The following is a 15,389-nucleotide window of genomic DNA, read 5'->3' as shown; positions in this document are numbered from 1 at the left end:
TGATTTTTGTTAATCATTTAACTTTCCTTTTAATGTTGATTTTTGGTGTTTGAACTCAACATTGTAATCATATTTATAATGATTATGTAGTCCTAACTCTAGTTTTATCATTCATTGATGGTTCATTTGTTCCACAATTTCCTTATTCTTTAATTTTGATTTTGATGCACCCTATGATGACTGGAAATATAGTTTTAAAAACTCTTTATCTGGAAAGATGTGCAAGTATTAGATTTTCAATCATTACTTTCTGAAGATGACTTTCTATTGTCTTGGAGGATGAACAACAAATTCTCTTGGTGTATGGTTCTTGAATCATGTCCCTTACTCTATCCTTAAAACCCTACAAATGTTGCTCCATAATCTTTACTATTTCAAGTTAAAGAGAAGTCTAAAGCCAGCCTGATTTTTCTCTTCCTTTGTTGGTAACGTATTTTTTTCTGCCAAGATGCTGGCATGAACTTCCTTTTCTCTGAGAAATTAAAAACATCTTCCAAACTTAACTGTGTTCTTTCAATTAACTTTTCCTGGAACATAGTAAACCTTTTGAACATTAAAACTTAGATTTTTCTCAGCCACGGAAGGTGTTTTTCTCTTCCTTCCTTTTTTTTTAAATAAATTTATTTATTTATTTACTTTTGGCTGCGTTGGGTCTTCATTGCTGCGCGTAGGCTTCCTCTAGTTGTGGCGAGCGGGGGCTACTCGTCGTCGCGGTGCGTGGGCTTCTCATTGTGGTGGCTTCTCTTGTTGCAGAGCACAGGCTCTAGGTGCGTGGGCTTCAGTAGTTGTGGCACACGGGCTCAGTAGTTGTGGCTCGCGGGCTTAGTTGCTCCACAGCATGTGGGATCTTCCTGGACCAGAGCTCGAACCCGTGTCCCCTGAATTGGCAGGCGGATTCTTAACCACTGCACCACCAGGGAAGGCCTCTTTTGTTTTTTTTCTATTAATTAAACTAAAGTCTTTATACAAATTTCATCAAGTTTCCCACTCATGTCCTTTTATTTTTGCTCTAGGATCCAATGTAGGGTTCCATATTGCATTCAGTTGTCATTTCTCCTTAGTCTCCTCAAATCTGTGCCAGTCCTCAGTAGTTCCTTGTATTTCATGACCTCGACACTTGAAGAATATGGTTTAGTTATTTATTTTATATAATGTCCCTCAATTTGGGTTTATCTGATGGATATTTTTCTTTTTAAATGCTTCTATTCCATTTGTTCAGGTTTTATCTTAAGAATCCCCTTTTATTTTTAGATCGCTTTTTATTCTTGTCCTTCAAAGCTGTCATCTTCTCTCTCATCATTTTTATTTCTGTATACATTTTCTCAGCATACTGCATTCTCTATATCAGTAGTTCTGAAAGTGTGTTCCAAGGACAGCAGTGTCCCGATAAATGTTTAATAACTGGCTGGGGTAGGGAGTAAAGGTGTGTTTTGATTTGTAGGATTTATTGATTTCTGTGATATAAATAATTCCATCATGGCCAATTTTAAGCTACCAACATGATGCCACTGAATGTGGAATTGGGAAGAGATGCTAACAATTTGTTCTCATGGGCTGGTACAAGCCAGCTCCAGAAGCAGCACTGTGGAGGGCCCCTGACCGTTTCAGGAATTCTGCAGGATTCTTTGTCCTGCAATGTAGAACATCACTCAGTACTTTTCTTTAGACATTTCATATTAAGATACATATGTGATGAATATATGTGCATGTATGAATGTGTGTGTTTATATATAGAGAGAGAATATATGTGCATGTGTGTATGTATGTATGTGTGTATGTATCTATAGATAGAAAGAGAGTGGGGGGGTGAAGAGGGAAGAGAGAGAAATATATATATTAAAAAATCCATAAATCCATATGTGAAAATCTGAACTCTCAAAGTAGATGATTTGGGAGTAGCATATATCACAGTACAAATTATTTTTTTAACTTAAAACATCTCTTCCAACCATAGTTTGAGATAAACTTTTCTCCTAGGAAATTTAAAATAACACTACAGCTCTGCATAATTTTTTAAGGACGTTTATTTTACAAATGAAGCTATACCTTTAGTGGGCAACAGATAGAAAAATAGGACCCAAAATGAGAATTCTGTTTTGATTTTAACTTCTAGTTCTTGCTATTGAGACAACACTTAGGATAAAACTACTTGATACTGATGTTTTTTGCCATATGAAAAAAATGTACACTGACTTTCTTATCTATAATAAAAATACGTTTCATAACGATTCTCTATTTTTGCTCTGCTTTCTATTGTTTCAAACATGCTTGGGTATGCAAAAGCATTTTTTAAGCTGTAAATAACCAGAGATGTGTTATTTGTTGCTGTTCTCATTCTCTCTCTGGTGTCTTTAGTATTTCTTTCCAAAGAAAAATGTAATTTGTTTGCCTTTCTTAGCAACAGTGATTTGCCAGTTTTTTATTTCAATATTTTTCCTCACTTCTTTGGGGACTTGCTCAGTTTTCTAAAGTTGAAAATGAGGGCTGCCCACAGCTCATGCCTATTCCAAAACATTTTTTGCTTTTAAATATTTCCTGAATTAAACCCTCTCCATTTATTCCCATTGCCACAATCTAGGTGGCACTCTCAGCACCTCATTTGGTGCAGCAACCTGATGGTTCACTCTTGGTCTCTCTTCCCTTCAATATGCTCTGCCTTATGCTGCAAGACGTATCATCCTGAACTTAGTCTTATCACGTCTTTGACATCCTTAAGGTCTAGACTCTTCCCTTACTGTCCTTTAACATTATCTGATCAAACTTACCTGCCTAGGTTTTCCAAGGGAAGCCCTTAACTCTGGTCATCTGACTGCTACATGCTTCTCTTTCTCTACAGCTGGAATGCCTTTCTCTTCTCTCTGCTAATCCACAAACTTTACACCTCAAGTCACACCATCTACCAGAACTCCACAGTGATTTCTCCTTTTCCTGAGTTCTAATAGCAACATTCATTCACTTATTCACCATGTATTGATCAACTGCTATTTGCAAGGCATTCTGGGCACACAGTGGTGAGTAAAGCTATTATGATCTTTGCTCCTTAATGGAGCCTTGTATGTTATAGTAGCATGGTGTCTAATTATTTTTCACATAGATGAATCAACCCTTCAGTTGGCTTGGAAACTTCTTATTGACAGGCACTCTAGTGTTATATAGCCTCACCAGTGCTCACTGGAGTAGGGTAGACAGAGTAACCTGTTGCCTTGACCAGACATCCTTAGGGTCTACCCTGTAAATAGGAGGTCAAGTCACTGCATTTGGATTTTCTGCAGGAATTCTATTAAACAAAACTGCCTCTATGAGACTAAGCCCAATACTCAACTCAAAAGAATCCACATGCAAATCCTCTCTTTTCCAGACTGGGCCTTGTCTTGGTGATTTTTCAGAGAAATTTTAATTTAAATACATAATTCTACATTCCTTCTAGTAACAACTACCTCAGGTATTGAAGATCTAACACAGAGGGCCTCAATTCTTTAATGAAAAAAAGACCAAAGAAAGGAGAAAAAATGATCTCTGTAGTTTCTGTAAGAACTGTGATTTCTTAAAGATTATAGTAACAGTAGAAAAATAAATAAATCACAAAGAGAAACCCCCACAAACATAAGAAACAGTTATCAAATAATTAGGAAAAAAGATAAACCAGTCTGAAAACACTGTCCCAAAGTGGAATTAGATTGTCAAGTCGTCTCTGGATTGGAAAAATGATGAACCAGATCTTACTCACGTAAGGGACACATTTTTTGCCAAAATTCAGGATAAAAAGTAGCAATATTGCATAAAATTTGCCAAGTGTGATTTCACTGTCAACTGATATTTTTCTCATTCCCAGAAGCTCTAAGTCTGCAGCACTGTAAATCCCTAGAAAGGCCAACAGGGCCACTCACGATTTGTACTTTGCTTTCAAACCGACGGTTCCCATGAGGTTCCACTTTGAAGAGAGACATCTAAAGATTTTTAATCTGGGAGTCATTTAGTTTAATTAACAGCCTCTTTTGCCAAACTCAAGGTTCTTAACCTGGGGTCAGTGGATCCTCCAAGGAGACCATGAATGGAAATCAGGGGTTCCATGAATCTTGATAGGAGAAAAAAAATCTCTATTTTCACTAAGCTCTAACTGAAATATAGTTTAAAAAAAAATCAGAGAAGTATTAGCAGCCCCTGGGACTCTTTCACCCATATAAATCACAGTTATTTTATCATCAAAAATATTTTCTTATAGTTGTTACAAATATTTCAAAATATAATTGGTACTCACCACTGCTTCAAAATCATGGTAATTATTAGACCTGCCACTAGATCTTGTTCTTTAATATGTTAATAAAGAAGCATATATATTATTATTCCACTCATTTGGCTTTTAAAAAATATTTTGATGATATCTTTCAATATAATTGGCTGACTTTTTAATTGTATTTTATTGTATACACTAAAAACATTATGTTGATAATACAACATTATAAAGCAACTATACTCCAATAAAAAAAAAAAAACATTATGCTGACAAAGGGGCCATAGATCCATAGGTATCTATTAAGAACTCCTTGCTCAATTCTCATTTTTGGTATTTGTTAACTGACCACATGCACTTAAAGAAATTGAACAATAGGCTTGGACCAGATTTGAATATATTTGAATATGCATGATTTCATAAGTAACAGTTTCATTATTATATCTAAAGAAAGACTGACTGATATACAGAGCTTAGAAATAGGTTAGGAAGAACAGTGTTCAAATGAGTGGGCAACACATGGGAGGAACAGAAACTACACCAGAGGCTATCAATCTCGCTAGAGTTGACAGATTACATATGGTATTACCACCATGACCAAAATGAGGGTATAGATGGAATATGAGGCCCCCCCAAACTCTTAGTATCAGTTGTATGCACCACTCTTGTCAGGTGAGTACTTATTCCATTCAATGGAAGGAAGATAGTACAAACTTCATAAGAATAATTCATATGTAATTATTATTTGAGGTAGTAGTAGCAACAATAACAATATATATATTTAAAGGTTCTACCATATCCCTGCTAATATTTATCATCAAAGATCACCCTCATTATAATACTATTACATCTATGTGCTTATGTAATTGTCACATCTCTAAGAGGAAAGAGCAGATAGGATTACATCCATGTTACAGATGAGTAAACTGAGGTTCAGGAAAGCTGGAGGCCCCACAGTTGGTGAGGGTTAAAAAAAAATAAAAAAGATAATGTTAAAATCTCCACTTAACAGATGCGGAAACAATCTCTGAGAGGTTAGGAGAAGTTGCAGTAAGTGTCAGGACTGGGATTCAAATCCAATTTCGTCAGATTCCAAACCCTTGTGTATTTTCCATCGTGTCATGCTGCCTGCCTCACTATTCCTTTCTCCAAATTAGAGAGCTAAAGGGTTGTTAGGAATGACAACCCCCAAGAAAATTGTACTTACTCAGCTGAATCACAAGGGTATGCTTCAGGGAGAGGAAGATCGAGCATTTCCAAAACTTTGGCAATGCTCTTAGTTAACTCAAGGGCCCCAGGAGAAGGGAAGTGTCTTCGGGATGTTAGTGCTCCTTTCTCCTTCAGAACCCTGCCCACCCAGCCACTGGGGAATCCAGAAGGCTTCCCTCTCCGTTCTCCTGCATCTCATGGACACAGCCATTACCAGAGGGAAATGTGTGATCTGAGTCAAATAATTTGCTACGGAATGTGAATCATATCATATAGTTGTGTTTTTTCAGATTTGGGAAATAAATCTGATTAAAGGTCAAAGCTTGCGTATCTAATTTCCCATTTATGTGAAGGTAAACTTTATTAGTCATTTGTGGGCTTTTGAGGGACAGAGAGGAGTCTTCTTCCTACTTTTCATTCTTTTTGCTTTCTAATTTGCTGTTAAACCATTGCAGATCACAAACCAAAAGCACGTTTTTAATTCCATTGCAAGAGCAGGCAGTAGTGGGAATTCTTGCACTTTTAAAAAATGCCAGGCTTAGGAGGGCTTTGAAAATCGTCCAGAACGTCCTCAAACTGTGAGCCCTTGCACAGTAGTACAGACTCGTCCTGAAGACCCTCTTTTTTTTCTGGAAGCTCTCATTTTGGTCACGGTGGTAATGCCATATTTAATCTGTTTCAACTCCAGTGAGATTGATAGCCTCTGATTGTAGTTTTTATTCCTCTCACATGTTGCCCACTCATTTGCAGACTGTTCTTAACCCATTTTTAAGCTCTGTATATCAATGTCTTTCTTTATCCATAATAATGAAACTGTTACATACAAAATCATGCATTGTTACCAAAAAAATCTATTTTTTTCAAGCCATTTGCTTACCATGTCCATTTTAAGAGCCTGTTATGTTCAACTTTGCCTCCTTTCTGCCCCAAATCCTAACTCTCATGTAACAGTTAATCACCACTTAAATGTTTACAAAGGGTTTGTCCTCCTAGACATTTTGCATGTTATTTTGGTGCTCCAAAGATAAAACCTAAATGCAACAATAACACAAACTCTGAAACTGCTTTCAAACACCAACTTTCAAACAATAGGAATGCACAAATCTCCCCCACCCCCAAAGCTTTATCCCAATCAGCTTTCTTAAAAATCTAGACAAATCTTTAATTATTTTCATTTGAAATGTGATTATGCATTATCTGATATGCTACTGCAATCTCCTTTACTTAACAGGAAGAGTATTAACAATAAAGTTCAACTCTTGAATATCTGCAAGGAGAAAAGATTAATTTACAGTTTTACTTCTCTTTGTCATAGTGGCTTAACAAAGATGTGAGAAAACAACGAAAGTATAATCACTTTCCTTCCTCTCTTCTCTCGCCCTGTCTTTTCAGGTACTTCCACAATTTACAGAATCTTAGTTTGGCTTATTGCAGAAAGTTTACAGACAAAGGTTTACAGTACCTGAATTTGGGGAATGGATGCCACAAGCTCATCTATCTGGACCTTTCCGGCTGCACCCAGGTTTGTCTTTCAGCCTTCTCTTTCCTGCAGCAGGCGAAGAAGTCCTCCAGAGAATGAGAACGGGCTATATCCAGCCCTCATGTTATACTAACGCTGTGCACAGACCGCAGCACACTTTTTGGAGGTTTTAAATTACATGGCCACAGCTGCTTAAATTTTCCCCAGGATCGCTACTATAGGCTCTTGGCTTCCTTCCACTGGAGTGCCACATCCACTAACAGGCAGAGTTCATCGGATGATGAAGCAGAACACTTCTGTGTAGATACTCTGAGCACAGTTATAATACCAGAGTCCAAATCTTGAAAACTTTTTAGAATTGATACCAAGATACAAACAAAGAAAAACCTTTTGCGGGGAGAATTTGCAAAGAACTTCCTGAAAAGTCAGTTTGCTCTCACATGGGCTCTCAGAGAGTAAATAGTATTGGGTAAGATGCTACAAGTGATAAATGCAAGAAAGGAAATACACAAAGATTATGATTTTATTTATTTTTTATTTGTTTTTATTTTTGGCTGTGCTGGGTCTTCGTTGTTGTGCGTGGGCTTTCTCTAGTTGCGGCGAGCGGGGGCTACTCTTTGTTGCGGTGCGCGGGCTTCTCACTGTGGTGGCTTCTCTTGTTGCAGAGCACGGGCTCTAGGCGCACGGGCTTCAGCAGTTGTGGCGCACGGGCTTCAGTAGTTGTGGCGCACAGGCTTCAGTAGTTGTGGCACGCGGGCTCTAGAGTGCAGGCTCAGTAGTTGTGGCACACGGGCTTAGTTGCTCTGTGGCATGTGGGATCTTCCCAGGCCAGGGATCAAACCTGTGTCCCCTGCACTGGCAGGCAGATTCTTAACCACGCCACCAGGGAAGCCCAAAGATTATGATTTTAAAAACTGCATTATATCCTTGGGCTAAATAACATGATGATTTGAGGTCTATATGGGGAAATATTTAAGTTTGAAGGAACAAGACTAAGGAAAACTGGGCAGAAAAGAGTGTGGAATTGTGGAGGGTAGGGCATGGCACTTTGGAAGCAGTTACTACCTCCTTGATAGTTTCTTCTGCTCTGTTTTGTTTGATTTCAGTCATGATTCTTTTAACTTTTCTTTCACCTCTCTGTGTATTTTATTGATATTTGTGTCATAGAATGTCCATCATTCTATGAGACTAATAACACAAATGAGAACTGCTACTATATGCCAGGCACCATGTTGACTGTTTCATACAGATCAAATATACTGCTCACATAAATGCTGTGCAGTATGTATCTATCATGCCCATTTAGACATGAAAAGACCAAGGCTCCCAGGGCTGCACGGCTGGTGAAAGCACATGGTACTGGTACAGTTATAAGCAGGTAGATTCCCTGGAAGGAATACAGGGACAGAACAGATTTCTCCTCCAAGTTCTTGAATGGACAGAAATCTTACATAGCACTACTACTGGCATATCATGGTTTCCTGGTACACCACGCAGTGGAGAGGATGTAAGGGAAAGGAGGGGGGGACGTTATGCTAGGGCTGAAATGGCTAGAAGTTGCATTTGTTTAACATCCAATCTACTGCGATATAGCTTGCTAAGCATCAACATCTACCATCACTCTGTGGCCAAGATGGCCTTAATGTTCCCTCCAGATGGACAAAACTTCAGACAGGCTTCTTCTTGACTCTGGACCCCCGACCTCCCTTTTCTTAGAGCGTTTACTTTAGAAAACTTGTGGTTGTACATTCTTTCTCTGCTCCTGTTGAGATGTAAAGCCCTTAAAAAGCTTCTTGCCAGTTTTACAACCCAGGAATGTCTTCCTCAAAGACCTGGGAGCCAGCCTTTAATATGTAATCATCAAGAGAGAGAGCATCAGTATCTCCCAGTCTCTGTGGGAGGATGGGAGCCCACCTTCCATATGGATGTCAATTAGCAAACACAGACGGCCTAATCACAAAGGAAGAATACCTGCAAATTCAGAAATAACTCAATGTGCTTGACACATCTAACTGATCAATCTCTCCCCTAAAGATACATGCTCCAGTACTTTTTTTAAAATTAATTTTTATTGGAGTTTAGTTGATTTACAATGTTGTGTTAGTTTCTGCTGTCCAGCAAAGTGAATCAGTTATATATATACATATATCTGCTCTTTTTTAGATCCTTTTCTCATATAGGCCATTACAGAGTACTGAGTAGAGTTTCCTGTACTATACAGTAGGTCCTTATTAGTTATCTATTTTACATACAGTTGTGTCTAGCTTACCTCAGTGCTTCAGAACCCTCTGCACAGTGTGACTTACCTCCTTGTTCTTCTCAGTTTCCACCAGGTAACTATTGTAGCAAAAACACACAACACATGCACAGACACACAAACACACATACACATGTCCTAAGGTTAAATATTTTCAGACACACTAAAGTCAAAATTAGAGGTTTCAAATTGATGACCCTCTGGCTAGATATATATGCAAAACATATAGACACAGTCTGTCTTTCAATTTTGAGCCAACCTTTGGAATTTTGGAGTTTTCAAATAAAAATCTAGACTTCAAGCTTCTCTTAAAAAACCAGAAGAGCTAGCAAAATTGGGCCTGCTTTCCCACATGGCAACAACGGGCTGGAGCTGAGTCAGCCTCACCCCCTTGAGACAGAGCCCTCTCCTCAGTTTGCCGCCCTCTCCTCCACTCAGTAACGTCCACACGTGCACTTCCTCTGGGACTGCTCCCACTTCACTGCATTGCCTGCCTGCCTCAGTAGGTATTTGAGTTTGGTCTGAATGTATTTCTAAAGAATAGATTTCTTTTCCTAACTGACCCTTAATTTGTAAGTCTCAAACCACAGTGACATTAGTATTTCACATCATTATGCAAAATAACGTTAGGTTTTTTTTTTGTTCATCCGTCTTCCATTTGCATTTGTTCATTTAATAATTTAATTACTCGAGAGATTTAACCCTAGGTGTCAGGCACTGGAAACTGTACCATTTGAAACTTTGTAAGAAACGGGCTTATTATGAACCACAGATATCTTAATAATGGCTGCTGCTGTAACTTCAGAGAATCAGTGAATCTTGGATGTTACTGCTTCTGAGGGAGTTATTAAGTCTTTTGAGGAGGCTCCATCTACCTCCCTAGATCTGGGTGTGAGGACAGTTTCACCCTTCCAGACCTGCTTGCATTGATATGACAGTATAAAATGGTTTCAAAGAAGGAAAGTTGACTATTCACAGGTTTTTCAGGTTCTTCCCTTGGAAAGTAAAATGTATTTTCTTTATATGTTTGGAATTTTGCCCTATGAAGTCATGTGTTAGTATATCTGATCGAGGAAAAAGGCCCCAATAAAACAGAAAGTTGAGAATAGAAGCTTACAACTAAATGCTCTACACTGGTGTTTACTGAGTGCCCGCTGCATACTGGGCACCATGATGAGTCAAATAGCATCTCTGTCTTTTGGAAGCTCTGGATTAACATAAGTGAATTATGTCAAGGGCTAAATGTTAATGCAGTCACAGCTGCCCAAAAAAGGAAAGATGTATACAGTATTGTGAAAGAATTTGAACCATATTTGTTAGAAAAAATAAATAAGAGGATGATGGAGAACTACAAAGAAAACTGAAAATCAATTACATATGTTTTAGAAATATTCTGCATTCTTATGGGATTGGATAAACACTGTAGGGTGCACTAAGTAATATGACCGATTTCCTAATGAGTACCAGCACTTGCATGTTCCCCTGCATGTCATCATCTTTGATGGGGTTGAGGTGACACCTCTGCCCAGTTTCTCCTCCTTGAAAAAGCCTCTGCTCACACTTGGCCTGAACTGGGATAGGGCTGCTCCAGTGAGCTCTCTCACTATCCTCTGCAAATTTCTACCCATATACTTGCCACTTTGAGTTTTCTTTTTTCACTTTTAAAAAATCTGCTTTTTTTTCTTATTACATGCTAAATGCAGAAAAATACAAGAAAAAAAGGAGAAAAAGGGACTTCCCTGGTGGCGCAGTGGTTAAGAATCCGCCTGCCATTGCAGGGGACACGGGTTCGAGCCCTTGTCTGGGAAGATCCCACGTGCCACGGAGCAACTAAGCCCGTGCGCCACAACTACTGAGCCTGCGCTCTAGAGCGCGTGAGCCACAACTACTGAGCCTGCGCTCTAGAGTGCGTGAGCCACAACTACTGAGCCCACGTGCCACAACTACTGAAGCCCGCGTGCCTAGAGCCCATGCTCTGCAACAAGAGAAGCCACCGCAATGAGAAGCCTGTGCACCATAACGAAGAGTGGCGCCTGCGCACCACAACGAAGAGTGGCCCCCGCTCGCCACAACTAGAGAAAGCCTGTGCGCAACAAAGACCCAACACAGCCAAAAATAAATAGATAAATTAATTAATTAAAAAAAAAAAAAACAGGAGAAAAAAATTTTAATTACCTGAAAATTCATCACCAGAAATAATAAACATTACTAGAATTTCAGGGTCTTTATTCTATGCCTGTCTAGACTTTTTTTAAACGGAAATGGATTATATAGTACACATATCTTTCATTTAATGTTTTATAAAGTGAATATCTCTTTATTCCATTAAATATTTTTCCTGTAACTTACTTTTAATAGCTATATAGTATTTCATTGTATCAAAATACCAATATGTATTTAACCATTCATTATTGGCCTACAATTCTTTTTTTTTTGGCCTACCATTTTTTTTGCTATCATAAATAACCTGTGAGGAAAATTATTGTAGCCATATCTTTGCATATGTCTATGCAATTTTTTGGTACAAATTTTTAGAAGTGAAATGGTCAGAGGATATAGTTATTTTTAAGGCCATCCATACCCTACAAAGATTGTCAGTTTACACTTACCATAAATGTAAAATAGTTTGTTCTCTTCATAAATATATTATATATAAGAAAATTTTGCCAATTTGACATTGAATATGATATTTTATATTTTCAATTTGTATTTCTTTGATTACCAGGCAAAGTTAAACCATACACAGGCACTTAATAAATATCTGCTGAATGACAGCATTCTTATCCCAACAGGCCGCCACTGTTAAAATATTTTTCAAATTAATTTAAAAATCTCTTTCAAACTGGGGAATATTGGAGATAATGTAAGTTAAGTGCGTGACACAGTTGGTGATAAAAAAAGAAAACCTATTAGTATATTTCTCTAAAAAAATTTCTTCAGAGCCTGAGTGCAACATTTTCATTATAGTAGTTTCAGAAGAAAAAAAAAATCTACATTCATTTAACAAAATGATTCTGGCTGAATCAGTTGAACAAATTTAATTTGTTTGCTTTTATATTTGCTACTTACTCAAAGTTATAAAATCTAACCTTATGCCATAAAATAATTTTTTATAAACCATGTTTAAATACAATTTGGAAAGACTCTGGAGACAAAATCGTTTTATCACATAAAGAAGGTACTCTTTCCTGTGCTCCTTTGTCATCTATAATCTGGGAGACATTTGGCGACAGTGAATGGATCCATCTTTTTCTATGCTCTAAGGAATGATATGTGACCTAACTCATGGTAGACATTTGTCAGATATCTGTTGAATTTTTGGATTAATGTTTAGTTAAATAAGTGAAACTAATGAACCACTGTATGAGATGTTGGTAGTTTTCCTTTGCATCTCATACTCTGCTTCAAGGAACCACTCCTCTCCCTTCCCTTGTGGTTCTGGGGAGCTGTCAGTCGTGGCACCTTGAAAGCAACACACCACAGTAATTGGAAGCATTGGTTCTGGGGCACCTGCATTTTAATCTTGAGTTTTCTATTTACTAGGTATGGGACTGGGGCAGGTTACCTAAGCTTTCTGTATACCTCACTTTCCTTATCTATGAAATGCGGAAAATACTAGTAACTTCCTAAGTGTGTTGTGTGAATGAAATTATTTGATACATATAAGAGTCTTAGAATGATGGCTTCATATAGTAAATGCTTAGCCACCATTAGCTATTATTATTAGATTACTAATAGTATTTTCCAATGGCCGCTATCATTTGGCCCAGGCCTAGACATTCCTAAATTCCACGTGCAGTGGCTATGATTTTTCCAGGAAGAGCATGACCTTAGCAGAACTATTCAGAACGCTTTTAGGTGCTCAACACTGCGAAAAATAAATTCAGTTTCTTCTGAGGTTGCAGGGCCTGGAATGTGTAAGTCTAGGCTGGTTTGTGGTTCTCTTGCTCAGGAACATGGAGGAAATTTGTCTGCAATGGTAAAGAATAAAATCATCACAAAGAGGCTGACCTTCAAGAGGGAGAGATGCTGTGTTTGAGAAGGAGAGATGGTATATTTTTGCTTAGCTGGACTTTCAGTTAGAGATACCACTAATTCCCTTTTTACCTACGCTAGTTTATGTTGGGTCATTGTGACTCAAGGAAGCTGACTGGTACAACTGGTGAGGATGTGATTCCTATTTAGCTTTTAGTTGGGGTATTGAATAGTTTGATGGAAAGCCTTACTCAAGGAAAAAACTAAGGCCCAAGAGAGGAAGTTGTGAAGGTTTCTCATAGCTCTTCACATGCTTGTATTCTACCATGTACCTGAGTTTGTTGCTTTGAGCATGCCTGTGACTGACCACAAAGCAATCCTTAACACCCAAGAAACCGGATTAAATCTGCTTCCTGTTTTGCTGGCACTGACAGCTGGGACATACTGAGCAAAGGCATTCCCTAATGACTTTTTTGAGGGTAAGTATAATATACAGAAAAGTGCACAAAGTGCTATATATATGTCCTTTGGTGAACACAGAATGTATTTCTGTTGAGTATACACATAGGAATCAAATGGCTGGGTGTGAAGTACGTGTATGTTTGGCTTTTGTTGATATCATCGTTAGTTTCCTAAATTGGCTCTGTCAATCCTAATGATTATGATTTAGAAAACTCATGTGGATGTGATTTCTGCAGGAAACCTAATGCTGTGGCTCCACATACTTAATCCCTATATTTACCCACATAATTTATTTTCATAGCAACACTATTATTAAAGTGCAGTACAGGAGAGGTAGGAGAACAACATTCAAACCTAAAGTGGGTTTCTATGCTGATGAGTACTCTTCCCTTCTCAGAAATTAGCAGTAAGTATTTAAGTCATCTTACATTCACTTCCATAGCAAGCAGGTTTCATTAAACTTCCCTCTTTTCAACTATTTTAATCAAACATTTAGAATCCATCACTGGTGACTACTTTCACTAAAAGAAAATAAGAAGAGAGGTTTAAAAATATTGTGTGTTCTCTGCAGTATTTTTCAGGAGAGGAAAAGTACTCAAGGGAAGAAACATAACCAGGGATTTCTATTTTATTTCATACTAGATTTATTTTATTTTATTTTATTTTATTTTATTTTATTTTATTTTTTAATGGTTTTTTTTTTTCACACACACACACTGTATTTTATTTTTACAAGAGATAAATAGACTGACACCAAGCATTGTACATGGATGACCACAACAAAAGCAACAATGATTGCAATTACCAAACATGAAACACACTCATACTATGTCATAATATTGACATTCAGTCCAGTAATCCTTCACTGTAACAGCTCCTTTACTTTGCAGTGAAAATTGATTTGTATATTCTTTGCCTCTGAGTCCTTGTGGGATTTTTTTTTTTTATTTTATTTTACTTATTTTGGAACTCAGGTACCAGGAACAGATTTAATTACACTCCTCAATTCATGGCACACTTTCATCATCAGTCCATGCAAGGCTGATCTCTTGTTTTATTTATTCCCTTTTAACCACATTTCCCACTCATGTTCCCCTTTCTCTACACAAGCAAACCCCCTAATTTGTTTTATGTGGTTCCATATATGAATATATTCTTAAAACTTTAATTTGAAAAGATACTTGTACCCCAATGATCATAGCAGCACTATTTAATAGTCAAGACACAGAAGCAACCCAAGTGCCCATCAACAGATTATATATATATATATATACATACACATATATATATCACATTTTCTTAAGCCAATCATCTGTTGTGTGTGTGTATATATATATTTACACACATATATATCACACACACACATATATATACACACACATACACAACGGAATATTACTCAGCCATAAAAAAGGAAATATTGTCATTTGCAGCAATGTGGATGTACCTAGAGAATATTATGCTTAGTGAAATAAGTCAGACAGCAAAAGACAAATCTATATGATATGACATATGATATGAATCTAAAAAATAATACGAACGAATGTATATGCAAAAGAGAAACAGAGTCACAGACATAGAAAACAAATTTATGGTTACAAAAGGGGAAGGGCAGGGGGAGGGACAAATCAGGAGTATGGGATTAACAGATACTATACATAAAATAGATAAGCAACAAGGATTTAGTGTATAGCACAGGGAATTACACCCAATATCTTATAATAACCTATAATGGAATATAATCTGCAAAAAAACTGAGTCACTATGCTGTATAC

General features: G+C 37.5%; 2 protein-coding genes across 4 annotated transcripts in view; one reads left to right on the top strand and one right to left on the bottom strand.

Annotated features, from left to right (window-relative positions):
• FBXL13 (F-box and leucine rich repeat protein 13) overlaps positions 1–15,389 on the top strand; it is a 190,347-nt gene that overhangs the window by 98,125 nt on the left and 76,833 nt on the right. The window contains exon 12 of the mRNA XM_059932534.1: positions 6,833–6,962. Coding sequence (XP_059788517.1) covers positions 6,833–6,962 — 130 coding nt within the window. The remainder of the gene's footprint in view (positions 1–6,832; positions 6,963–15,389) is intronic.
• The window catches only part of LRRC17 (leucine rich repeat containing 17), a 171,312-nt gene that overhangs the window by 91,801 nt on the left and 64,122 nt on the right, over positions 1–15,389 (bottom strand). For 2 of the 3 annotated variants that reach the window (XM_059934118.1, XM_059934116.1), the window contains exon 1: positions 6,903–7,088. The exons of the other annotated variant lie outside the window; for it this stretch is intronic. The gene's annotated coding sequence lies outside the window, so the exon portion shown is untranslated. Of the gene's footprint in view, positions 1–6,902; positions 7,089–15,389 lie in introns of those variants that run through there. 3 annotated transcript variants of the gene reach the window in all.

This window comes from Balaenoptera ricei, chromosome 9 (genome assembly GCF_028023285.1).
Source record: "Balaenoptera ricei isolate mBalRic1 chromosome 9, mBalRic1.hap2, whole genome shotgun sequence".
Lineage (NCBI taxonomy): Eukaryota > Metazoa > Chordata > Mammalia > Artiodactyla > Balaenopteridae > Balaenoptera > Balaenoptera ricei.
The sequence above is the reverse complement of the archived record's forward strand: the minus strand, read 5'-3'. Positions and strand labels throughout refer to the sequence as shown.